This window comes from Neolamprologus brichardi, chromosome 12 (genome assembly GCF_056152115.1).
Source record: "Neolamprologus brichardi isolate AB-2024 chromosome 12, ASM5615211v1, whole genome shotgun sequence".
Taxonomy (NCBI): Eukaryota; Metazoa; Chordata; class Actinopteri; order Cichliformes; family Cichlidae; genus Neolamprologus; species Neolamprologus brichardi.
This window is the reverse complement of record NC_142115.1, coordinates 22227974-22254453: the sequence shown is the minus strand read 5'-3', so window position 1 is coordinate 22254453 and position 26480 is coordinate 22227974. Positions and strand designations below refer to the sequence as shown.

Below are 26480 nucleotides of genomic sequence, written 5' to 3'. Positions count from 1 at the left end.
TCATGTATTTAAAGTAATTTTTGTCCTAAATTATTTGTCCTTATTACTTTGATGTCTGACTCTTTAGTGACACAAATGAAGTTGATATTCCCCCCAATACAAGAGTCGGTACAAAGCGCTACATGCCTCCAGAGGTTCTGGAAGAGACTTTGAATAGAAGTCACTTTCAGTCTTACATCATGGCTGACATGTACAGTTTTGGGCTCATTCTCTGGGAGATTGCACGTCGCTGCATCTCAGGAGGTAAATGGAGTGAATAAATAGTTGTAACACCTTCTAAAAGCTAAACGGCATCAGAGAGGAACGTGACTCTTCTGTAACGTGTTTATTGTAGGAATCCTTGAAGAGTACCAGTTACCGTACCATGAGCTGGTTCCAACAGACCCTTCATATGAAGACATGAGAGAGGTGGTCTGCATCAAGAAGCTACGGCCATCCTTTCCTAATCGATGGACCAGCGATGAGGTAAAACATGGAAAAATATTCTACATTATTCTTGCAGAAACGAACAAATCGACAATCTCTGTAACATAAGTTTGTGTTTCCTCAGTGTTTGAGACAGATGGGAAAGCTGATGACAGAATGCTGGGCCCACAATCCAGCCTGCCGCCTCACAGCCCTACGGGTCAAAAAGACACTTGCCAAAATGTCAGAATCACAGGATATCAAGCTGTGAGAAAGCACTGCCTGGTGTGTGTTTACATGCATACAAACGGCAGGTACTAACACTGGCTCTATTCCAGGCCGTACAAGCTGGGTTTTTTTTTTTTTTTGTTTGTTTTTTGGGGGGAAAAGGAGGGGGAACATGAAGCAGAAGATCACTTGGGGGATCCCATGATGACATACTTTGAGTTCAAATGCTCAGAAATCTGCAAAGTCCCCTCAAAAACAATCAGAACTAACTGTGCATGGTCCTCTTCTGTCCTTCAAAGAAGATGAGACAATTACATTTCCGACTAGTGTGAAGACTCTAAAGCCAGATATAGGTTCCTGTTCACATGCTCCAAAGGCCTTGGAGAAAGAGACTTGAGTTTGACTTGGCACTGTACATGCTGAGATACACAAACAGGCTACTGACCAGAGAGTGGAAGACTATATGATTGCTTTCTGTGAAAGCTACCTTACCCGTAGATGAAGGTCTGATTAAAAGAACCGAAGGGATGTGCGTCAAGGCAATCTGTTATTGCAGCATTACACCTCCTCTCTTAACACTTCGTTGGATTGAATACACTTTTGTCACTTTTAAATAGCTTTAAATTTCTCTTTGTTATGACAAGTGACACTGTGACAGAAATAAACATATTTTGAAGGTGTACAAGTTTCGATTATGGTGATACCATTTGTAGACACTGAAGAAAAGGTAAATTTGTTTTGTGAGCTAATGAGAATACCAAACGTTTTCCATGTACAACTTTAAAGTAATTTGTAAAAAACAACAACAACGTAATAATAATAATAATAAGTTAATATGTATAATTAAATCTAGATTGGGGCTCTAATGACCTCTGTGTTTCTTTAGGCTTCTTTGGGACATGTATTAAAAATAAAACCTGCCTCGGAAGAGGCGGCGTTTCACCAGTGGAATGGTTAAAGCAGAGCAGTGCCCCCCATAGCCACTGTAGAGCAAGTACAGGAAGGAAGGCCTATCACACAATGTGGAACTGCTTCACACAAACTGTAAGGTGAAGTTTTGCTCGATTATCTAGTGATCCATTATAAATGTGTGGATTTTTGTTAGTTTAGGGGTGCCAAAAGTTGCCACGTCACGGCTCATTGTTATTATTCACTAATTCCCAATGACTGTGGCTCCCGTAACGAAAAGATGGAGTGTATTTAAAGCAGTGGGTTAGGCAGTATGCCCTTATAGTGAAAGAGTGCACTAAGAAGTTGGCTGGTTCAAGAAAGCACCCAAGCCTCACCCAAAATATTAAACCACAAGAAGTTAACTTGTTGACTCTATGAAATTTTTAGTTCCTACTTACAAGCCGCCCTTATACATGTACATTAATGTTAAACTATTTCAGTATAATAAACCAGTTCTGTTGAACGCAAATGGCACTTTGGCACTGATCAAGTCAGTTTCTATTAGGCAAGTTCCTCCATTAACTCAAACTCTCACATAGAAACATTCCACTGTTGGGAAACTTCATGATGTCATATTTCTCCAGGTAAAAAGTTATCACAGTTAGGGGCCTTGTTGGGTCATCCACAGTGGTGTGCTGTCACGATGTCAGTGCCAGTTGAGATTTCTCTGACTGGCTTATTTTATTTTATTTTTTAGCTTTCATAATTCCTCAGTTTCCATTTCCTTCAGAGGTCACTGAATTTCAATCTTGCTCTTGTCAACAAAACAGCGTTTTTCTTATGGATGGAGGTTTTGGTGTGGCAGATTTCTTGTGATATACAGTAAATGGCCTTTCTTTCCTCTTGGGTGTTGTGCCTTATTTGATCTGTATCTGCTGTAGTTGTCCGTGAGAGAAAGTCGTGTTTTTATTCAGTAAAAGGTTGAACATTCCCCCCCAATAAAGTGTTTCACTCATCCAAATGGCTGATGTTCAATTTGTGGTAGCTGAATGAGGTGAATACTAACAAGTCATTGCCTCTTACTGTTAAGACACGCGCTCCATATTTTCTTTGTTGGGGAAAAAAAAAAAAGCAGCATGCCTCATTACAACCCACTGGTGCTGCTGAGCACACAGCATGTTAAATAGTGACACCATAAGGATTTTCCGTTTCAATTTCCTCCCCTTCAGGCTTCTTTATCCCACAAATTATTGAGTCTGGAGCATGTAAATGTGAATTTCACAGAAATCATAAGAAAAATAAGTATCGAAAATGAAAAATATCTTTTTTCATGCGCTACAAATCGGATTTCTGACCAAGTTGGGATATTACACGCAAGTAAAAGTTGTGTTGAAATAAGCCACCAAATGCAGCAGGTTTTCAGCATTGCTTATAAATATAATTTATTAATTGTCTTAAAAATTCTTTCTTACACTTTGTACAGAGAACAATTAGAGGAGATAGAGAGGCAAGCATTCAGCAAGATTGAGCAAGACTCATGAAGCGTGCCAGAATGAGCTAAAATGGACCAACACTATCCCACACTAATCAAATCAAATCACTCTCGATAGTAAAACCAGGAGTGCACGTACAAGGACAGCTCTAGATAAAGACTTCTATCATGATAACCAATGCCAAGTTTGCATAGTAGACACTGCTTTTACAAAAAAGGAACAAAAGAAAAACTTAAATTAAAAAAAATCAAACATACAAACTATTAACTGTACTGCTTTTTCATATTCAGAAATTTGCCAAATATAGCTGACAGTACACAACTGTACACACTGGAAATAGAAAATATTATTTTTTTTACATACTTAGATATCTTAATACTACTTTCTTCGTTTTCACATCATGAAGGATCATCTCCTGGAGGCCTACACGTGCTCTCCTCATGAAAACCTCCCTTGTCTCGCTTTTGCTTTTTTAAACAGAAAATCTATTCTTCTGGTAAACTGTACACTTCAAATCTGAGGTGGAGCTATGCTATTTTAATTTTTTTTTAAACAATTCCTAATGTCGTAGTTCAAAAAAATAGATGTTGTATGACTGAATTCAGCCTTTAAAGTTGTAAGTGACGTCGATGATCAAATTGTATAAAAGAGGCATTGTCATGACCTTTGGGTTCATGTTTGTTTCAGCTGATGACTAAAATATTTTAGGCTTTTATCCTCATAAGGTTTCCCATCCCTTTTACTTCCTCACATATGACATCACCAATTACATTTGAAAACATACAAAACATCCACTCTGTCAGTTAACCGTACACCTTTCCTGCTGTGAGCTACGCAAAATCAAACCACGCATACTTTTACAGCTGGTTTTACACTGATACAAGAGGTCTGAATCTTAAAGTCGCACATATTTGAACAACAGTACAAAGAAAGGAAAATCTTTGTGAAAAATCAATATCTCAAGGTTTGCTCCTGACCGGGCAGCTATAAGATAAAATCTATCATGACCAAGGTAAATACTTGACCTTTTGTACCAGTGTTAAACTTGACCTCTGCCTCCCTTTTTGTCTCCTACATACCTGATGTTCAGTTTCATATGGCGTCTCTCCATAATTCAAAACGGAAATACCTAACTCCAGTTTTTGAATTTTTCCCCTGTCAGGGCCAATTGTAATTATGCAAGTTGTTCTGCAAATATATTACACTTCATGTTACATATCTCCCTTTATATGATTTTTACCTGTAAATTGTAACTTTGTCATAGATACACCATGACTGGAATGTTAGCTGCTAAGTAACTGATGCAGATTCCTCTTATAAGTGTCACACATAGAAACACAATAAAGCTGGCAAAAAAAGTTTATGTAAATAATAATGAACAATGAACAAAAATATGTGGTAATAAAAGGTCTTTAGAATGAACATAATGATAAGCATGTATTTACACAATCAAAATAAAATAAAAATGAAAACACTTAAAATGCTCTTATTTATCAAAGGCCACTGGATGGTGCTAGTGACCAGCAAAGTCATGGCGAGGATCACAAATGAAATGCCACATGTGGCCTGATGGCAGATAACACAACTGAAGGAAACTGGAATATAATTGATTAAAATCGGTATATTAGTAGTAGATGAGCTGCATTTAATTCACTGTCATATAATTCCTGCATCCCATTTTTACATTTTTTTTTTTGCTTTGTCCGTCTGTCCAGAAAGAAGCCCCAACAGTCTAAAAGAGACACTTCTGGGTTTGAGGTTGTGGTCAACTGCTGGTTGTTAGGTGATAGAGAAGCAGCATTAATGCAGATTATGTTGAGACTCTCGGTGGTTTGAGATGCACTTGTAGTTTTGAGTTTGCCGTTCCTGTTTTTCCTGTCTGGATTGTGTTTTTTAAATGTATTTATTTATTTTTTTAAAAATGTGAAAAAGCAATGATTCTTTCAAAATAAGTCTTAGATGCTTTACTGCAATGTACTGTGCATGATGATGAGCTTTACCTAATAATCATTACATGATTATCATACATGAAATCTTACCTTAAAAAAGATTATTTAAAAAAAAAAAAAAAGAAGTTATTCTTGCATCCTTCAGCAGCATAATTATCTTTGGACTGGCTTTTTGAATTAAAAAAAAAAAAAAAAAAAAGAACATTAGAGGCATTGGAAGCAAATCAAATTGCTTTTGTGTTCATTTTTCTCTGACCTGATGGTATTTTTGAAAAAAGCCTTAATCTTAATCAACATCAAATTGGAACCATCTTTATGATAATAACCCAAAGGGGACAGTTGTTGTTGTCTCGGGCTTGTTTCTGGTCAGGACCCTTGATTGACAGTCACTTTGTACTCATTCTTGTATCAGGAAATGATCCACACATATGGACAGCAGAATTCATAGAGCGTTCCCTAAGAAACGAAATAAAGACGACAAACTGTACTGGCAAACACGTACAGCCGAGGCTCACAAGAGAAGACTCACTTCTTTATCCCCCTCTCTTATTATCTGTTTTCCGTTCAGATGATCACCTGCCATCGCTTCCATCATTTTATGTTTATGTCCTCCCTCTCTTTTGTAATCAGTTTAGCTTCGCTCTGTGTTTGCGCCCATCTTTCTTAAGAGTCTCTAACTCACTCTCTCCGTTTCCTCACTCTACCTTCTCCCACTCTTCTGTAATCAGTTTACCTTCTTTCCCCTTATGATTCTGTTCCATTCCTACAGAGGTTTCCAAGGTCAGTACCTCTCTCCTGCTTCTTGTTCTTTGCTTCTCCTTGTTCAATATTAAAGTAACAACAAGAGAACAACCGGTGTTACTATGGACAAGCTTTTTTTTTTCTTTTTCTTTTTTTTAGGCGTGTGTATGTTTTTCTGTGTTCCTGATAGATAGGTAGGGTTAGCTCTCTTTCGGTCACATACGACACTGCAACATTTCGCAAATACACATACAAAGATACATAGATAGTTCCAGCACACAGCAGTTAAGGTGCCTCTCCTATCTGTTACCATGTCGGCATGATTACCATGGTATTTAATCGGTGCTCAGTCACCACAGTGGCAACTTTTCTGTTGCTAATTGGTTTGTTGCCCTCGCTGCAGGATCAACCATCGCCACTTCACGCGTAATCATCTCCAGAGCTCTGCCATTGTCATGATAACTGCAGTGTTTCGTCAATGTTCCGCGGTCATGGAGGCAAGGCTACTGTCGTGGCGACCCATTTCTTCCAGCACAGTGGCCAGTTCATTTAAGTCTCCATCAGGGAAATGTTGGGCCTCCCAGAGATCCAGGATTACGCCTGTTGGACTGGACTTGGTGGCAAAGTAGTTCAGGTATCTGAAATGAACATTAAGGAGTGAGGGGGTGAGTGACAAAGCATAGATAAGTCAATATTATGCAACAGACAAAGATGAATTCCAATTCCAAATTATTTCTAAAAGATTAAATTGGAATATTTGAAATTTGCTCTCTGAAAAGCGTGGGCAGTGAATGACTCAGCAGTGTGACGTGAATGGCTTCATTGTCTAATCGCTAAGACAGATTTCATCCAAAACTTTAAAAGATGTGTCACTTGCTGGACACTCAGTACAGACAGTTTAGATGACCCTCCTCATTGAGAAAGCACACATGAGATGTGGAGAAAGTAAAACAAAACTATGTTATCTACAGTGATGTTAATGTCATTATGAATTTTGATATTTAGACAGAGGTAAAAAATAAATAAATAAATAAAATATGGAACGACCATTTTTCTCTAGCTGAACCATTTTCCATGATTCACATTGTAAAACAGAAACATTACACTTGACCTGGTCTGCAATGACCAATCAACCCATCAATATTCATGAAACAGTACATTTTGGCCAAAAGCAGGACAGCTTATACAGCATGCATAATATGTAATGATTGATGCTGATTATTTTATCAGCCCATGTGGGATGTGTGATGAAAAAAAAAAGCTTTTTAATGTGAAATTCTAAGTGCATAACATATAATATAAAACATTCTGAAACTTCTATTTAACAAGGTGATGAATTATTTCCCTCTTCAAGACTTGAGACTATCGCACAATAAAGCAGCACAGACAGAAGAACTTACTATAAAGAAATACACTTTATCAGGTCCTCTATACCATTTGCTATCCGCTGTGGTGTAAGGAAGCATAAATGAAATTTGACAGTTTAATTTCCCTTTTTTTGGACATTTTTATTACCTATGTTCACTTCAAAATATTTTAGACAAATGTGGGGGAAGAAAATGTTATTGCATTAGAGCTAAACCGTGGCGAGTCAAAGTACACAGTGGCTGCAGAGGAAAAGTCTGAGACATCTGTGACAAAAATCTCAATTTCTTCTTTGAAGTGCAAAAGCCAGAGATTGAGCTTCACGGGGTAAAACCAAAGCTTTTTGTTCTTCTGTAAATCCTGTGATTGTACTGTTGCCATACTCTGGCGAGCTTTGGTGCTGTTTAAATGCAACCACAAACATCCCTTCATCCCCATCCTCCTCATTTTAATCGGTTTCTCTTCTTATAGACTTTCTTAATTTTTCACAGTTCTCTCGTTCAAAACGTCTAATAAATAAATTCCTATTACTTTCTCTCCAACTTTGTTTCCCTTTGTTTCATGTTCTGCGTCAGACTCCATCTGCCTGCAGTATGCGATAAGGAGCATCCTGCTGTTAAATGAACTCGACAGCTAAGATTGGCCTTTTCTTTTTTGTGTGAGTTTCCAGCATTTGTTTTAAAGCCATTTCACTGCATTGGATCAACACTCCTAAACTTTCTGAGTGTTTCTGCGTGTGCCAGAGTGGGTACATTTGAGGTCTCATCATTTATATATACATGAAAAGGTTATATAAGGAATAATGACTGTGACCGCAGATCGTGAGTAACACTAAGACGTAAAATGGAAATGACGTAGCAGCCACTAGAGCAGAGGGGAGAGAAGATGATACTCCTTTGTTAGACCTTTTCATCGTGGTCCTTTTGAAGAGTACCCTTTTAAGTGGAAATGTGGAAGTAAACAACAATTTGGCTAGCTTTTTCGCCCACTGATGAGGAATATTTGGTGCCCACATCAACACACTGCTTCATGAGCTGGCTGCCTGCTGGGACAATGATGTGCACTTGTGCCCAATTATCCTCTCAATATCTGGCTATGCTTCGGTAGCTGGTGGTAAACGAACCTCCAGTCTAAATCATTAGAACACACATCTGCACACAGAGTTTCTGCGGATGTTACCTGTGAGTTAAATCCAAAGAGGAAATGTCCTTTTAATTTACTAATCAGGAGTCCAGCAGTGCTGCTTTGCCCAAGAGAGATTCTGAAGAGATGCAGTTTCAAAATACTGAAAGGTGTTCAAGGACTTGATCAGTTAATTACTACTGAAGTGCAACAAGTGATTCTCTGTGATTTTCTTCTGGTGAAGAGATGAAACAGGCTATTATTAAGCCCGAATGAGGACTCAAATCAGTGTCACCTGTCAAGGTTGAGTTTGTGGGCCAGCATCCTCCAGTCATTGCCTCTGGTCTGCGGTGCATCCAGGCTTCCACACAACTTCTGTCTGATGGATAAAGGAATCCGAAAGGCGTTGGGCCCCACTAAAGTTGTAATGTTACTGGCAGGGTCCATCAGGGATGTGTCTATACAGTGGACCTCCTGAAAAGACAGAAAGAAACTGGTCAGTTGTTAATTTAAAGACTCCCTCTCTCTCTTTGTTTGTGTAATTCCAGCAAGCTTGAAAGTCAATACTTGGTAAGGACACCAACAGATTTTGAAGTCTCTTGTGCAAGCTTTCTTGTAATTTCTTTAAGTAGTCTTCAAGAATAGGTTTCCTGGCATTCTGAAGAAGATTCAAAGCTCTTCTTTGGATGTTGGCTGTCTTTTGTTCCAGTCAAGATGTTTTAGCCATGCTACTTCAATAATGTTGAGGTCCGAGCTCTGAAGAGGCCAGTCCATAAGTGACAGAGTTCCACTGTGTGTTTCTCTATCCAGGTATACTTTCCGTGTATTGGCAGGGCATTTGGGATCAATCTCATGCTGAAAAATGAAGCCAATCAGATGCTTTCCACTTGATACTGCATAGAGGGTCAATCAATGTCTGATGGTACTCTTCTGTTTTCAGTTTTGATAAGATCCCCGGCATCGCTAGTTGTAGCACTAGTTGCACATGCTGATGATGATCTGAAGCAAAGATTTAAAATTTGCTTTCACCACTACATAAAACCCATGGTGAGACTGTTTCAGTGAACAGCAGGTGAATCAACTGGGAAGACAGATGCATCTCTCAGGTCCTGTGTGTCCTATTTGTTGTTGTTTTTATGGCCTACCACTTCTTTTGTTCTTTACTTTCCTCAGTTTTTTTGAGGACAAACTATACATCACCGAGTCACGCCAAATTTTCAGGTAATAGTTTTTTTGCGAATCACCTTATTGGTGCATAAATACCATTTTCAGCCTGTTAAACTGGTTGGCATTTTTCAGAGTTTAAACAAATGAAATGAGGGAAATGAGTTTTTGTGACAGGCTGATAGTGACGAAGTGCCTAAAGAGTTTTTTGCTAATTTGTCTGCTGTGTCTAGTCACAACACTGCTTCTTCCCCTGATGCCTGTTTGGGCTTGAATAAAGCCTGGAGATGTTGCTCTGCCTCCTTGGAAGCAAACAGAAAGAAATGGTGGCTCAAGACTTTTGCACAAAAGTGCTTCAGCTTTTAAATGCAGTTATTCATTAAGAGAAATGTTGTCGTATCCCCAGACTCATACAGTACATCTTTTGCAATAGTGACACAGGATGGGGATGGTTCTATGACGAAAATGTGCATTTATGTAAGAACCATCATATTTCTAGTTCACCCACATCTCTGCCTGGCTGTCTCTATTTGCTGCTTGCCTTTGGTGTGACCAATTACATTTGGTGTCTCCTAAGTAATACAAGAGTGTAACAAACACAAAAATCTGCTCCAGAGCACTCTCTCCTCTCAATGTCAATCCCTGTCTCTTTTCTAAACCTTCATCCCATTAATCTGCCACTCCTGGGTTGAAAGGAGGCAGCAGCCTAATGAATGTTGCTTGGCAGAGGGAAACAACAACAGCCACTGTTGATGTGAATGATTACTATTTACTGCATCTACTTAGCCTCAATTTATGGCAGAAAGCTCTCTGCTGCTGGAGACTGAATGACTGATGCAACGGGACATCTCTGTTGAAATAATGCTTTAAATCTGCTTTGCTTTTCATTGTTTAACATTGTTGAGGATCTACAACATTTTGCTTAATGTGCAGCACACACAAACAGACATGGAGTTAAAGCACTTAGATGTTTAGCTCCAGCTGTCAAATGTGACCCAGGTTAGATCAAAGCAGTTATGTAATGGCTTATTTAAAATGGACCGCAACTTAAAATTTTAAATCCATTGCAATAGCACACAGTTGCCACAAAATCAAATCCACTGTGCAAATATACATAAATGGTGTCATTGTCCAAATACTTGCAGACCTAACTATATCAAAAACATCAGTATCTGTGTTTTCTTGCAAAACTAAAGCACAGAACTGCCAAGCAGAAACTGTGACTTTTAGACTTTTCAAATTAGATCACAAAGTTGATTATAATTATATATTTTTAATGATTTTTAAAAAAGAAACTGTCAAATATTCATTTCAGTATTGCCCTAGAAGTCTGCTATCAGCTGGGTATAGTATGGACTGGATGATTTAAAAGTGATGCAAGGGTGGTTGATAGATGTGTGGCTGCTTCTGCGAATCTAGGCAGTATTGCCTTTATAAATGGAGAAATATGACTATTCTTTCATCATCTGACGTTTAAATATTCTTTACACTATGGTGTCATTTTCATTAACCTCAAAGAAATGTCTTTTCTGGGTTACACTCCTTTACAATGTTGTGCTCAGCAAGTACTGCTGAGGAACACTGAACATGTGGAACTCTTTCCGCTATTCCAAAAGTACTTTAGCAAATAGTAAAAGAAAAATAAGAGAAACATCCATTCTTCTAAGCCACTTTACCTTACCTACAAAAAAAGAGAAAAAAACATTCTAAAGTACAGTGCTATTACCCTGACCACCATGGGAGAATTTGAAGCCGTTACATTTAAAAAGAATGGACTGACCTCCGACCAAAGCCATTCACACACAGACACGCACACATTCAGTGACTTCATGGTAAAATGGCCTAGCAAAATCAAAGAGGAGTTATTCAACTTGTGTTGTGTGACCTCTAGCCCTAGTATGAATGATTGAACAGAGTCACAGAACCATAGCAGAAACCCTGACTGTCTGACAGACAGTGAAAAAACTTAGTGACTTTAGGACCTTTTGTACAAGAATGTAGAAGTTAGGAAGCAAGGATGTAGAAAGAAATGTCTCTCTCTCTCTGTATTACTCATTCAGCATGTTTCAGCATGTATTAGTTTATTCCATCCCGGGCCAGTGGGAGTTAATGTTGCTGTCTGCAGCTATCTTGCACATGCAAGCAGTATAAACTGTGTTATAGCGCTTTTGATGTATGTAAATGTTAAATAAAATGAAGCACTTTCTTCAAGCGATGCACACACAGACACACAACGACGTAAACCCATGATATATGCGGGGCAATTTTAGGGTTTAGTATCTTGCCCAGGTAGCCTACCCTGCGGCATGCAGATTGTAGGAAATGGGGATCGAACCAACAACATTCTGATTAGTGGACAGCACACAGTTGCCCCCAATATATATGTAAATTTCTACAAGCTTACCTCCTCCAATGTGTTGCTGAGCTGAAAGATCTGTCCTTCTCCTTCTACCTGCCGTACACACAGTTTGCAGCTGATTTCTGTGGTGGCTGGACTTAATCTCTCCAGGGTGAAGGTACAGTGAAGAGTTCTCTGACTGCCACTCCAAACCTGGTAGAACGGGATCTCCTACAGCATGCACAAACGTAGAAAATAATTACACGTTTTTGCAAAAGTCATTTTTCCAGGTAAAGGCACTAGTACTACTGTTTTCCAGAATTTAACAATAAAAACATAACTTTAGCATCTAAAATGTGGACTTTTCTCCACATTTGTAAATTTTGTGACCATTTGAGGTTATAAATGATTTTGGTGCCTGTATAGAATTGTTACATTTCAAAGTGCATCTACATGTGTATCCCTCTTACCTGATATTTTGCAATGAGTTTGCTCTTCCAATGTGTGCTTGGCACGTCGTGGATGGACAGCCTCAGATTATGTGTGCTGTCCTTAAAGTTCAGCGTCTTTGGCTCATCCAGAAGCTTTCCTCCCATCTGGGTCTCCATCTGAAGAACCTCCTACACAAAACCCCACATAAAGAAATAACAACTTTATATTTACTCTCCAGGTTTCCCTCTGCTTCATCTCACTCACTGGACCATTTTTCATACATTAGAGAATGTATAAGACCTTTGATTTAATTTGCAAAATTACTGCACATAAGGCACCATAAAACATCTAAAATGCATTAAAGATTTAATGAGATATCATCACGCATCTCCATGCTTGTATGTCCTGATTTTAAGCAAAGCTTTGCTTTGCTAAATGCACTGAACTGGAAAGACACATTAAGAGGCTCAATAAAACCCTTGATTAATAATGCCCCACCAGTCAATGTACTGCTGTTTGGAGATATGAGGAAATGAAGCATATCTTTAATGCAATATGGTAAAATGAAATTACTTCTATTGGCATTAAAAGATGACTTCAATGTATCATATTGCTTACACTCTGGGCTTTAATACACTAAAAGAATAAACCTATTACAAATGATTACATTTTCGTCTTTTATGATGGTTGTTGCATCTAGTTTTAAATTCAGCAATAAAGCCTGTCTAGCTTCAAAGGATGAAGGATGAGAAAGGACAACCTCACTCCAGATCTAAAGGTGAAGCAAAGTACTTATTGTGGATTGTTTGTTGCAACGCACTGTGTTTGATTTCAATATAAAAAATGACACTGTCCATTCATTGTTTAGCCAATTGTGCAGGGAAGAAAACACTACGAAAGTACCAAAGTTATTTTTTATTTTGTGGGGATTTTTACTGACCCTAATAAAAAAGACATCTGTATGTATTGTTGGGTAAGTTCACACCAAGAGAATACTACAGAATTATATCTGAGCCATATTAATTGGCTCTTGAAAATAAACACAGAAGCACTCATTTATAATAAGTTATCCGTTTGAATTTTGATGCCTCCTACAACCTTTTCAAAATAATCAATTCCTCCAGCCGGCCTATCAATTATACTAAACAAAGTCCTCATCATTGGAAAAGAAAAGCACACCCCTGAACTCTCAATTAGAGCTACAATTGCTTGTTTGAACTGGTAAAACTAAGTGTTTTTTTATGTTTGTGCAAGAGTGTGCATGGCTGTGTGCCACTGACACTTGACTTAACATTGCATGCATAAATTACCACTGTTAATCTCCCATATCAGATGGTCCCTCCAGAGCTTTGAATTTGTTTGAATTCAGCAGCACTGCTGCTTTGACATTGCTTGACCCTGTGTTGTTTACTCCTTCTTAGCTCATTTCCAGAAGACAAGAGGTGCACAGAAGCTTCTATTTATGACTCTGTGAAGCCCTTTCTGTTCAAATGCTTATATATACATTTCTTTTCAAATGTAAATTATCATGAAAGCAATTTAGTATGAGTAGTCCAAGAGAGAGCTAAATCTCTCACAGCACTAATAAACGCAGCAACACTTTTAGCCGATAGTATCAAATGCCTTCGGTGTTATTCAAGGCACTGGGGGTGAATACGTACTCTATTTATCTAATATGTCTATTAAAACACAAGTGGAAAAAATACTACTTGGCTTGGGATTTATTTAGCTTCAATTCTTTACCTTGAGTGCATCTTGAGTGTCATCCAGACAATAGACCCTGATGTGATAGTCCAAAGTTGTGCAGGAAACGGGCCCAAAAACAGCCAGCTTGAGCCTCTTGGCAGCTGCTTTGCCAATTGACTGGCCCACCAGGCAGTACGTCCCCAGTGTCTCTGTCAGAATGTGGCATGCCTCTGAGTCCATCTGCACATAGCAGGGGGTGGTGAAGTTTTCCTCTCCCACTACAACCACATCCTTTAGGAACCAGATACAAAAAAAAAAGGAGAAAATGTTTTTTATACACAGTACCATTTTGTGCCTATGACAGGTGACTGTGAATACAATGTTGGATGTTCTTTAACACAGTACTGTTGAAACACCATGTGAGCCTTTACTCATCTCAATCAAAGAGTTCTTTCATTTAAGTAAGGCCACCTTTTAAATTAAATCCACGATAGTTGCTGTTGTCAAATTAAACTTAACATCTGTTTCATATTAAAACTGCTCCAGACATTCATAGGCTTAATTTCCTTTCTCATCTGAAGAGCTTTTTTTGTAATTTTTCTTAGCAAAACGGTGGATTTAATCAGCATTAAACCTGAGATAAATGTGACAGTAGGATCACGTTGAGCAAAACTGCGTGACAACAGTGTTTGGCTTAAAACAATATATGTGATCAATATAGAGCAGAGTATTGTTAAAGAGACCATGAAAATGTAGATTATTTGCAAAGTGAATTTACAAAGTGAGCCATGGTCTGGTTAATCTTGTTTTCCCACCCTTTTTGTTTAGGGCTGTCCTTCGTTTGGTCATACAGACCACTATTGTTAAAAGCTGGCTGTTATTTGAGTACAGGCTTTATTTGAGAATTTACGGGCATTAAGCCACATCCTGTCTGTTAACATAACCTGACAGCACCTGCATTTGGAAGCTTTTCCACTAATGCAAACAGCCCATAAGTAAGCAAGGTTGCGGTTTATTTCAAATGCATTCCGCTCCTATAAACAGGTTTGTTTGCCGTTTTTGTTTTTATGCAAATTGAGTTAAGAGGTTTTCTTAACTCTAGAGGATTTTTAAAAGGTAAAAAAAGCACAGTTGTTATTGTTGGGTTGTTACTTGCAAAAAGACAGTATGTGATGCACTGCTTGTAGTTTAACAACAAAAAAGTAGGTTTTTCCAATACGCATGAATATAATACAGAATATAAATCTTTTTTAGCACACTGTAAGTGTATTTGCTGTATATACTTATAGAAGTAGATCAGTGTGTACTTCGGGAGAATGATGAGACTTGGTTAAAGAGGTTGTGTGTGAAGTGTGTCCAATCCCGCTGTGGGATATCTGCTGGCTGTAGCTCATATCGTTTCTACAGTTCCCTGTCGCAACCAGAGTTATGGTAAATCCATGCGTTTCTCTTGGTTAATGGAGGATGCACAGGGTATCTGTGTTCTTATTATGTGACCACTGGATCCGCAATTAATTGTGCAGAAATCCATGTTTGCTTGTGTGACTCCGTTAACGTGTGATACAAATATTGAGTATTGAATCACAGTTCATGCGGGGTTGTGTTCCTACAGATGAGCTGAATCAATACAAAGAGGTCAGGAAGCAGTATGGTAGGAATCTGTTATTACTGGTAATCACAACTGTGGCTGCTCCCCCCTGATATGAGGGGAATTCAATTACCTTTCCTCTCACTCTTTTGGGGAAAACTTTGTGATGGGAAATGGATGTTCTACTGCAATAAAAGAAAAACAAATCGACTTCCTGATGAAATTCCACTTTTCATTTTTCTTGTTTTTTTTTTTTAACCACTCTGCACCGAGCCTCTCCCCTGAATCTCTCTCACTCTCACACGCACAAACGTGTACACACACACACACACACACACACACACACACACACAGAGTCTTATGCATGGCTAATTGTGCAAAGACATTGTGTTGAGCTGTGATAAGCAACAGAAGACAGCATACGGGCGCCTTGTAGACACAGTGATGCTGCAAGACAGTCTTATCACCCACACCCACACACAAGGATGCACACATGCGCACACACACAGACACACGCAGTAGATTGCTGAGGTAGAGACTTCATGCTGAGAGACACGGGAGGAAGGAGGAAGAGAAGGATAGAAAAAAAGGAGAGATAGAAGCATAAGAAGAAAGATGAGAGAAGAGGAGGATGGCAGAAGCATAACAAATTGCTTCTGATAGGAGTCTTCAACCCCCTGCTTGTCTACTAGCCTGTAGGCAATTTCTGTTTACCAAATTTTCTCTCCTTCTCTCCATCTTTTCCCCTCTCTCGCTCACTGAATACACAGAGTGTATGTGTAATTCAGGTTATTCCTCTATATGCTGTGTGTGTACCGTGCAAATGACTGCATATCACTTACTTGGTTATGGCTGTGGGCAAGTTTGCCATTACTTTGTGTAAACAATTATTTGCAGATTTTTTCACATTTAGAAAATTTTACTGTACACGTGCATCTCTGTGTATTCACATCCGTCGGAAATTTCAATTTCTCATTAGCTGGCTACACAGCGACAGCTTTTCTTTTCAAAAGCTGTATGTTGCAACTCTCTAAAAAACAGTGGAACATAAATAGTGCACACAAACAAAAAGGAAACAAAGCCGAACGCTCACCTCCCATTCTCCCATGGCCAGCTGATTCTTCAGCTGTATGAGCCAGTCTTCCTGGACATTGTCAGCGCAGTGGTGGATGGTGAGAATCACTGGTCTGGTCAGCAGGGCTCCTGGAGGTCCACAGCTCACCACTGGGCTAAGAACGGTCTGGATGTCCTCTACTGGGGGTCTGTGAAACACAGATAACACTGAGGTGACACGACAGAAAAGAGCAACAGGAGGGCTGCGCTGTCGGATACCAGCTACTGCGAGCTTCAATCGCACAAAGCTAAATTGGTTCCCTTCAGGTCTGTGTTTTGTTTTTACCTTTTAATATTTTGGACAACTAAAGAATCTTCATATATTCTAATTCTATTCTAATCTTAATATATTGATACCCTTAAATAGTCCATATTCATTGTGGATAAAGGGAAATATTTTAAGCCTCTTTTTGCTCACAAAAATCAGAAAACTAGTATCTCAAATTTTTGGATTATGTAATTTTGAGTAAATTACTATTCAGTCAGTTTAAACAACGTGCATCTTTGAGAGGATTGTCAAGAAAAGTCAATTCAAGAACTTGGGAGAGCTTCACAAGGAGAGGACTGAGGCATCTACTCAGAGGCTTTAGAGCACTTCATGCTGCCATCTGCTGACAAGCTTAGCCGATTTCCTTTTGCAGCATGACTTGGCACCTGCACACACTGTCAAAAGTACTACCAACTGACCGTATTATTACAGTGCTTGATTGGCCAGCCGACGCACCTGACCTAAACTCCATAGATAATCTATGGAGTATTGTCAAAATTATGACAATGCACTTAAATAAAAAACACGGATAAGTCAAAGGTTACTATCAAAGCACCCTCAATGACACTTCAGCAGGGCCACAAACTGACTGCCTACATGCCACAAGCAGTAACGCAGTGTTAAAGCAGTGTAGACTAAATTAAAATACTTTTCAGAATTGGACATGTGTGTATTGTAAATCCTTTTTTGATTGATCATAGAAAATAATCTAATAATATTAGATACCAGGTTTCTGATTTTCATGCTATAAGCCATCATTATCATTAAAAACAGCTGTTTACCTTTTCAGTTGAATTAGGAAAAAAGGAAAAAAACAAGTTTCCCACAATATTCTAATTTTTTGAGATGCACTAGTACAAAGCTGGACATTTACGTGTGAGGGAAAATATTACCTTCTATTAACATAGATGAGAAAACTTAGAGAACAGAAGAAAAACAGAGAAAAAACAAACTCTATTGGAGAATGATTTGTGTAGTCAGCCTCAGTTGGATTCAATAGCTTGCAGCTCACGGGGCAGAAAATAAAAGGCTACTAATCATACACTCTTGTGCTTTTTATACATCTAAATGTTGGAACCTCAAGCACTCACTAACTAATGTATGCCTCAGTACTGCAGCAGAAAACTTCAACATCCACAAGATCATACATAGCAGTCTCATTTGTAAACTGAAAATTGAAACCAGATACTTAAACAACACTCGCAGTAAACACAAAAAATATACAAGTCAAATGCCAGTACGATCCATTATCACTCATCTTCCCAAAGCCATATATTGACTGTAAATGAGGCCATACAGATAGATCTAAATATTAACAATGTTTTTCTTCTGTTGTCTTTTTTTTTTCAGCCCACCTTGTGTCAAGGGAGAGCTAATCCTTAGCAGTGTTATCGATTCAGCTGCTGGGGTTCATTATTGACTCATAAAGGGTTCACATGGGTAGAAAAAACAAAGATAAAAACAGTGGGAGTGAAACTATAGCACCCTTTTAACTACCTAATGCTGAGGTCACCCCTTAATGAATTACAGCTTTATTGATTTATGATGTTCTGTATCCTTTATCTTGCAAATACAACAAGAGATGCTTTGACTTTTGTTTGTTGTCAATCTGACACCTTAGGCAAGGGTTGCTGAGGTAAGTAAAAGTAGCTATGTGATGTTCTGTGTAAACACAGAGGGCTGAAAACATGTTCGACTCTTAGAAATACTGCAGCATGTTGCACAGGGCCTAATTCTTATTGACTGCTGCTGATTGAAGAGACTGTAAAACATACATGACTCAAACTGTGTCTTTCCATTGTCCATAGTCATTTGGACCCTCTTGGTTGTATTTATCCAGGTTTTAAGATTCCCATTTTAAAAACCCCTTCACGTAAATATGAATGGATTTTGCTCCATATTGATTCCAAGGTGAACATCAATTTTTAACCGAATCAAAATCAGTGTGCCTTGTCACTTTAACAAAGAGAGAGCGACCTACATGATGTATGTACTTTTTTGGGAGGGGGGGAGGGTTATAGAACATGTAACAAGATTAAAGCATTCTCAAAAATAACCACTAATCTGTTAGTTATAGTCGTTGCAGTGATCTCTCTACATACGGTTTCAAAAGCTCTGTTCTTTGGCTTTATAATGTAGCATGAAGTTAAAACCAATCAGTTGGTCGCACAACGGTCTGCTGTAGTTTGGCATATTTCAAAGTAATGAATCTTAAGAGCCTTACATTTAAATATAGTCCTGAATCAAAACCTGATTAACAATGTAAATTTAATGGATTAGTGTACAGATTAGGATGTTAAGTCGGTAGTAATTAATGTGTCAAATATTCCATTTTAAGCTGCTTAACTTAACTCTAATTCTGGTATTATAATATGCATTGTGCCACCAACTGACCTCTGCTGAATGAATCACAAAAAAGGTATATGTGAATACGCTATAATATATCCCTTTCTTATAGATTGTAAGTCTGTGTCACACTATGAAAGCTTCCTCACACCGCCATACAAACAGCTACAAGAAGCCACTGATCTGGGCAGAGGCAGAGAAGCACAGACAAAGGAAACAAACAAACAAACCAACAAAAAAAGGACACAGAGGGAGATGCAGAGATGAAGAGAAAAATAAGGACAGCAGGGAACGACTGAAAGGAAACAGCCACAGAAAATAAAAGAAAATGGGGAAAGAGAGACAAAACTTACCTCAAGCTATCCTTCCTGTGCACAGTCACATACATTTCATACACCCTGCCCTGAGGAACAGCACCCGCTGGAACCAACAAACTGACTCCTGCAGGAGGAAGGACAGAGGAAGCAGAATGAATGAGTTTCATCACATCAATTTCACCATGCACAACTGAATTGCTGAATGTGAAACCCATCATCACTTTATTAAGTAATGAATCATAATGATAATCTTTTTAAAGGCAACCCATGTAAAACCTTGTCTTAAATACTCCATTACAATGCAATATTTCACAGCCTTTGAAAGCTGCTTCTCATCAACAGGTCACACAACACATTTTTACCTTAATACAGCTGCTGCTTTCCTTCATTCTTTTTTTCCCCTTAAAATCTTGGTTCATCACTAAATCATATGAATCTGACTGCAACAGTATCAACAAATGTACTTACACACGTAAGTATCTAATGTAGTCAGAAGCCAGTAGAGGAAATATATCTGAATAAATCACTAAAACAAACATTGCCACATATTCTTAACTTTACTGTGATTGCTGTTACTGATTACTGTTACTAATCAGCAAAAAAAAAACCCTACAACTCTCCCTGTTTGCTGTCTTGTCACTGCACAGGAACCATTTTTGCTGTTAAACTCTTGTGGGAAGTTTACCAGAGTTGGGTACAATGAGGTGTCCTCCTTGGCTGTTGAAGGATCCATGAGCAGTACAGGAAGGATCTCGTGTTCGGGCCAAGCTCTGATTGCGAAGGTTCATGGTGTCACTGTTATCCAACAGGGACTGAGTTACCTATGGTTATAAAAGCACAGTAACAGTGATATTAACAAAACATTACAGTATTGTATATGACACATGCTATTCAAATTGGCCTGGCATTTATATAGTATCTTCTAGTCTTACCAGCCACTCAAAGCACTTTATAGTACCAGCAACATTTACAGTGCTTTATCCTGTGCACTTTAAGTGTTTTGTTTATCTCATACCCAAGAGCTCAAGCTAACATGCATGTCCCAGGCCTGTAGATGGAAACCAAAGCTCCCAGAGAAAACCCACAGCAGCACAGGAAGAAGATGCACACTGTACACACTTACAAATCAGCAGAGCTACATTCACATTTGAAAACACTACTTTTTGAAAGCTCTGTTACACGTCTTTTAAACAAGAAGAACTTGAATAGATGCGTGACTCTTTCTGCAAACAATGTTAGAGTAACCATGTAATAAGTATCTTTTTTTAATAGACCTTTTATGTGGGCAGGCATTGTCCACCGTTATGCATAAAAGCAATATGCAAAAGCTTAAAGCGATATGGGTGAATGAGGTTTAAAAATGCACAAGGAGAAAAAGAATGCAATGCGGTTTAAAGGATTGAATTCCTCTGAAAGACCTCGCGTCAGATCACATTAAATATGTAGCCTAAAGCAAAAACAAAACAAAACAAAGAAAAAGCAAAAGCAAAAATCTCATGAAAGTCCAGGGAAGCTTCACTGTGTCAATCTCAGTTGGATTTTTGTCAGGAGAAGAATTACAATGGAACTGTAATCGGTCCCTTTTCTTCTAAAATTTGACTTTAGTGATCAATTATGCTTTTTACTTGCATAAGTTCCTTTTCGGTCCATTATGATGCCACAGGTAAGACCTCCATCTGCCTGGGGACGGGGGTGATGCATGATCACCTTAGGGTGAAATGTAAATGAAGTATTTGATATTCACTGTTTTACTCCAGCATCACACAAAGTTGAGAAGAACTAACGTCGCTAAACTAAGGATGAACACATCAGTCTATAAACAAAGAAAATAAATAATAAAAAAATCCACGAATTACCTTGGCAAGGTCAGTCATTAGACACAGCATGCGATCAATTATATATATATAAAAAAAGGAAACAGATTAAATCATCAAAAGGTGGCAACTGATCTGTAGAGTTCAAAGATGGAGAGTTCAGCCCTCGTACTGCCTGAGGACAGGTGCTGTGATGAAACTGAGCGGTTTCATCTGTATTTGTGACAACTGACTCTAGTATGCATGCCATGTATTTGACAGAGCAGGGAGGGAAAGTGGGGCACTTAGCCGCATGTATACTAATGGTGTAGTGTCTTCATGTGACTGGGAAGACATGCGCAGCTGTGCTGTGCTGTAGAATCTATCACACTGCTCTTGCAGATTAAATACAGACAGGAGGCAATAGCCTACTGTGATCCCACAAAACGCTTTCAAGCAGAAAAAAGATACAAGATCAAGGATATTAGTGTTGGGCAACACTACCTTAGGAGACAGTTTAGACGTGAAGTCTCCTCCGAGGTCATCCTGAGGTGTGACCAGTCCAGAAGAGTTGTAAACTTTGATCTTCAAGTTGGGAAGAGGATCCAGGAGAGGAGAGTTGGTCATTGGAATTTTGTCTGAAACATCATGAAGAGCATAGACTGGACCCCGATACATGGCAGCTGCATTTGTCAAGTCTGGCGGAGCAGTCAGCAAATCAGCTAGAGGAGTAAAATTGACAAAAGAAGAGAGACAGAAGCACGAGAGAATTTACAACATGATATCAGAGCGGTTCAGGGAAAAGACAGACCAGCTAAAGTAAATCTATGGTGTTGTATAGTGCAGTGTGTGTGTGCGTGCGTGTGTGAAGCTGGGGACAGATGTGTAGAAGTTGTAGCAAGATCAGTGAGAAGGAAAAAGGGGGAGTAAGAAGAGTCAGTCAAGGCTGCTGATAAGCTATCAGTGTCTGGGATAATACATTGCTGTACACGGGGGCATGACCTGGCTGCATGAAGGACTAGTCATGGCTGCTGAACAGAGAGACAGAGAGAGCAAGAGACTTCTACTTCACCTCAAAAAACACTCAAATCTCCAGGAGTTAAACGTGTGTATTATCAAAACTATCTCACAACACAACAGTTCAGTTTCAAGCTGTGCTATAAGCTCTTAAACTCTCGTCAGAGTCTACTTTCTTCCAAACCGAAATAACATTTGTGCGTATTTTTCAAAACATCACCATGTCTCATGAATAAATAGCAAACAGAGTGACATTCAGCTTGTGTTAATACTCATCCATGTATCTATTTCCCACTATTTGGAATAGGTACAATACATAATATACATTTATGTGATGATACACTATATGAACAATTTTTTACGACATTATTAAAATCATCAGACTATGTTACTTTCGAAAATACACTGAATGCTGTCATTTCAATCACAATTCAGGCCAAAGGCACTTTGATCTTTGAATAACATTCAGAGCCTCTCATTTGTTTTTCATGTCATTAGTCATCACACGCTTCTGATTTACTACATCTTTCACTGTAGATGTAGTAAGTTACAAAGTCTCCCATAAACAAAGTAACTGTTTAACACACTATATTTAAAAAATTAGAAGTCTGTCACTTCTAATCAGTAAAATTAAAATGAATAAAAAAAACCCCTATCCTTTGACTTGTATAGTTTGATCTGAGGTTGCAAAACGTGTTAGAGTCTTTGTATATCCTGATGTTTTTACCCTGCTCTTTCTTAAGCTGGCACAGCTGACGTATGCTAATGGAGGAATCTTGACTCTTTTGATGTATTGCAAGCAAACAAGCAGCCCACTTACACACAGAAGCACTGTCATAAATAAAACACTAGTGCATTGTCACAGGTTGGTACTACAAAAGCACTCGCACATGCAAATGTGCCTTGTGTACCAACAACACGAACACCATAAAGCACATACTGATACACACACCATAAACATGTGCCACATGAACTATACATGGGAAGGATAGATAAGGCTCTCTTGTTGATTTTCTGTTGTGCTTATTGTGAAAAGGTTCATGCGCACTACATCAATACTGTATGGTAATAAAAGTGCATGAGACACTGAATTATAGCTATAACCACCATAGCAACAGCAGGTTCACGCATGGCTTCTTTAGGATCCATACAGTACTGACCTATTGTTTTTTTAATCACACAATTAATAGTTAAGTAATTACAAATGCTTTGATATCACTCACAGTAACAGCAATGTTTTGTCTGCTAGAATGTTAGCCTCAGTTCTTTTAGATAGTTCTGCTGACGGACATTTACTTAAACTTCACCAAAGCCATTCAAGTGAATGTGCTTTGAGCAGCCCTGTAACAGTTCTGTAGAACCATCTTGCTATAACCACGTTAGAAGCACAGAAGCTACCCTAAGGGCAGAAGCACAACAGAGCTTACTTCTACGCAAACCCCTCTCAGAAAATTCTACAAATATTCAAGATTTAATTGGGACTGAGATCACAAGAAGACCAGTTACCTATTAAGGAACAAATCCCGATTATTATTTTTTTGGCTCAGACTCTGAAAACCTGTTGTTCTCTATAAGAGTCCATCCATTCTAATTTTAAATTTCCTTCATTGTCACCCCCCACCACCACCACTAACATATATGCACGCATGCACGCACACACACACACACACACACACACACACACACACACATCTGTTGCCTATCACTCTCTTCCTTTCTCTATCACCAGGCTGTTTACCCTTAAAGCCAGCGGGTATTCCTGCCAAATCATCCCTGCTGAAATTTAATTAACAACTAACAGAAAGCCAGAGCGAGAGAGCGAGCGAGTCAGAGAGAGAGAGAGAGAGAGAGAAACACGCTGGGACATAATTCTTCATTAATTGTAATCGGAAATGGTCCCTCAACACAGAGTGACATGCATCCTAATGTTTTACTGATAAAATGTCACACTGTCTCTACACATAGGAACACGTTTACTCTTCTCCTGTCCACACACACATGCGCAGTCATGCACAACCATTTTAGCTCACTGTTAACCAATTAGCACTGCACACCCTCATCATGCACACTATGGTTTCAATGTTAATGTTCGGCCACAAATGAACACACCGTTAAATTACACCCTGAAATATTTGCAAATGTAACCCTTTTCAAAAATGCTTTTCATACGGAGACCATAAAGTGCAGCTGACTATGATGAAAACGGACTGAGCGTTTGCTTAGTTTCTTTTAGAGTGTGTCATTCAAAGTTGTGGAAATGTATGAAAACATGTCTGGCTGTAGGATCTACTCGCTTCACGTAGGCGAACTTTTACTGCGTTTGTGCAGGTCTGTGTTAAGAGATTTTAAATCAAGGTGTTTATGTCATTTCTTTCTACAAGAATAACCCGACCTAATGGCATCTTTGGACTGACACCTGATTAATACAAATTCCCTTCCTCTTCCTGGCTTTTCCAGTAAGCTTTTAACTCTGTGGACGTGTGCAGAGAGGAAGAAATGACAATACAGACAGCAGACAGTGAAATATAGCTCCATTTTAAAAGGAAGATAAACATGAGGGAGTGTCTGTTGTGGCTGGAGTCGCATAGCTATGGGAAGACAGAGACATGGAGACTGGGATGAAGGGAGGAGGCTGCTGATAAACAGGAAATATGATTGAACTGAATGTGCAGATATGAAGGTCGAGGGGGAAAAAGTGAAGAGCAGAATGAGAGTGACAGAGAGAGACTCTTTGATGGAGGAGAGCAGTGTCAGGTGGAAAGAGATTAATCCAAACCATCAGAGGAAGCAGAGAAATGAAACAAAATGATACTAGTGTCAAAGCTCTAAAGTGGATGGGACACACAACAATATTTCAATTGACAAATGGTCATATCTGTTGTTTTCTATCAGTCTCTCTGTGTATTTATCTCTCTATTGTATCAATCATTGGCTACAGTGATACTCTAGGACAACTTGTAGTGCTCTCTTTGAGAGAGCATAAGGTAGGCAGACCCTTGCTGTCAAGTTCCTACTTAACAGCAATTATCCGACTAGCCCGAGTAGCCTTCAGAATCGGTTTAAAGTGAGCATAGCAGGGATATTTTGAAGTAAGGTTGTATGTAGCCTGACTGAAACTGGATTTTGGAGCAACCAAGATAGATTTTTCCTCTTTATCCTGCCAAACAGACAGCTCTGTCTGGAGAGGAACTAAAGTTCTCTTCAAAGCCACCAGCCTTCTTTGACAAAATCTGTAGCTTTACATAGAAAAACTTTTTGTTTTGACATTGAGGGTGTGCTGATTGCCATCTATAAGGGTAATACAGTGAATATAAATAAGTACATCACATAAGTCAACTTGAAAGAGTTCCAGCTGACCCTGATTCTGTCTCCAACCATTGTAGTGTTTCTGTTTTGCTGTCATTCCAATATTGATGGACCATTGAGGCAGCTGCACAGGCTAAATCATTTCACTGCATTTAAATACCACTTCAAGGTGGTTTATAAAGAAAATGATTGAACTTGCTGTACTGTCTTTATTGTAATACACTTTTTTTCTTTAGAAAGACACCATTGCTTGGAGAAGAAGAACAAAATTGCTTTTAAACCTGTGTTGGATGCATATAAATGTATATAGATAGATATACTGTAAACATTCTGTATAGAGTTTCTGTATTTCCCCTCAGAATCAAATGTCAAACGCTCATTACCTGATCGGGCTGTCTTGATATTAACAGACTGGAAGCCTCCATTTAGTGCCGATGTGTCAATGATGTCAGAGTCGAAGTCGCGGTGCGTCTTGCGATAGACAAAGAGCGCCACGATGACGGAGATGACCAGGCACATAATCACTGCGATCACTATCCCCACATAGAGCGCCACATCATCTGTACTTGGGGCAGCTGGAGGGGAACGAGAGAGAAGAAGACCATGTTAGACAAGTACTGATGAATCAAGACCCATCCATACTTTAAATGCCTTCTTAGGAGAAACTGTACATCAGAAATGTAAGTGGCTATAAACAACTTAAATAATACTTGTGGGGCAGTAGGGTGCTAACAGAGAATAAAATACTTTTATGAGTCTGTCATTTGTAATTTGTGTTTGACAGTTTCACTTTTACCTCATACTTCAATTCAGACTCAAAGGACAAGTACTATGGGTTTCATTTCAACTGAACCTTTCAAACAGCCCTCCAGCTCGTGTAATATAATAATTTGTCTACACAGACAAAGACACCTTTCA

General features: G+C 38.8%; 2 protein-coding genes across 3 annotated transcripts in view; one reads left to right on the top strand and one right to left on the bottom strand.

The window, feature by feature from the left end:
* Positions 1–2536, top strand: part of bmpr1ba (bone morphogenetic protein receptor type 1Ba) — a 65888-nt gene extending 63352 nt beyond the window's left edge. Inside the window, exons 11-13 of the mRNA XM_035907355.2 lie at positions 68–243; positions 335–465; positions 551–2536. Of these exons, the coding sequence (XP_035763248.1) occupies positions 68–243; positions 335–465; positions 551–676 (433 nt within the window). The 3' untranslated portion in view covers positions 677–2536. The remainder of the gene's footprint in view (positions 1–67; positions 244–334; positions 466–550) is intronic.
* Positions 2537–2955: 419 nt separating this feature from the next.
* Positions 2956–26480, bottom strand: part of unc5ca (unc-5 netrin receptor Ca) — a 189250-nt gene continuing 165725 nt past the window's right edge. For both annotated transcript variants that reach the window (XM_006789724.3, XM_006789723.3), the window contains 10 exons: positions 25946–26137; positions 21744–21961; positions 20132–20267; positions 19483–19570; positions 16496–16664; positions 13872–14105; positions 12167–12316; positions 11763–11927; positions 8490–8668; positions 2956–6345 (listed from right to left, as the gene is read on the bottom strand). In XM_006789724.3, coding sequence (XP_006789787.1) covers positions 6183–6345; positions 8490–8668; positions 11763–11927; positions 12167–12316; positions 13872–14105; positions 16496–16664; positions 19483–19570; positions 20132–20267; positions 21744–21961; positions 25946–26137 — 1694 coding nt within the window. In that variant the 3' untranslated portion in view covers positions 2956–6182. The remainder of the gene's footprint in view (positions 6346–8489; positions 8669–11762; positions 11928–12166; positions 12317–13871; positions 14106–16495; positions 16665–19482; positions 19571–20131; positions 20268–21743; positions 21962–25945; positions 26138–26480) is intronic.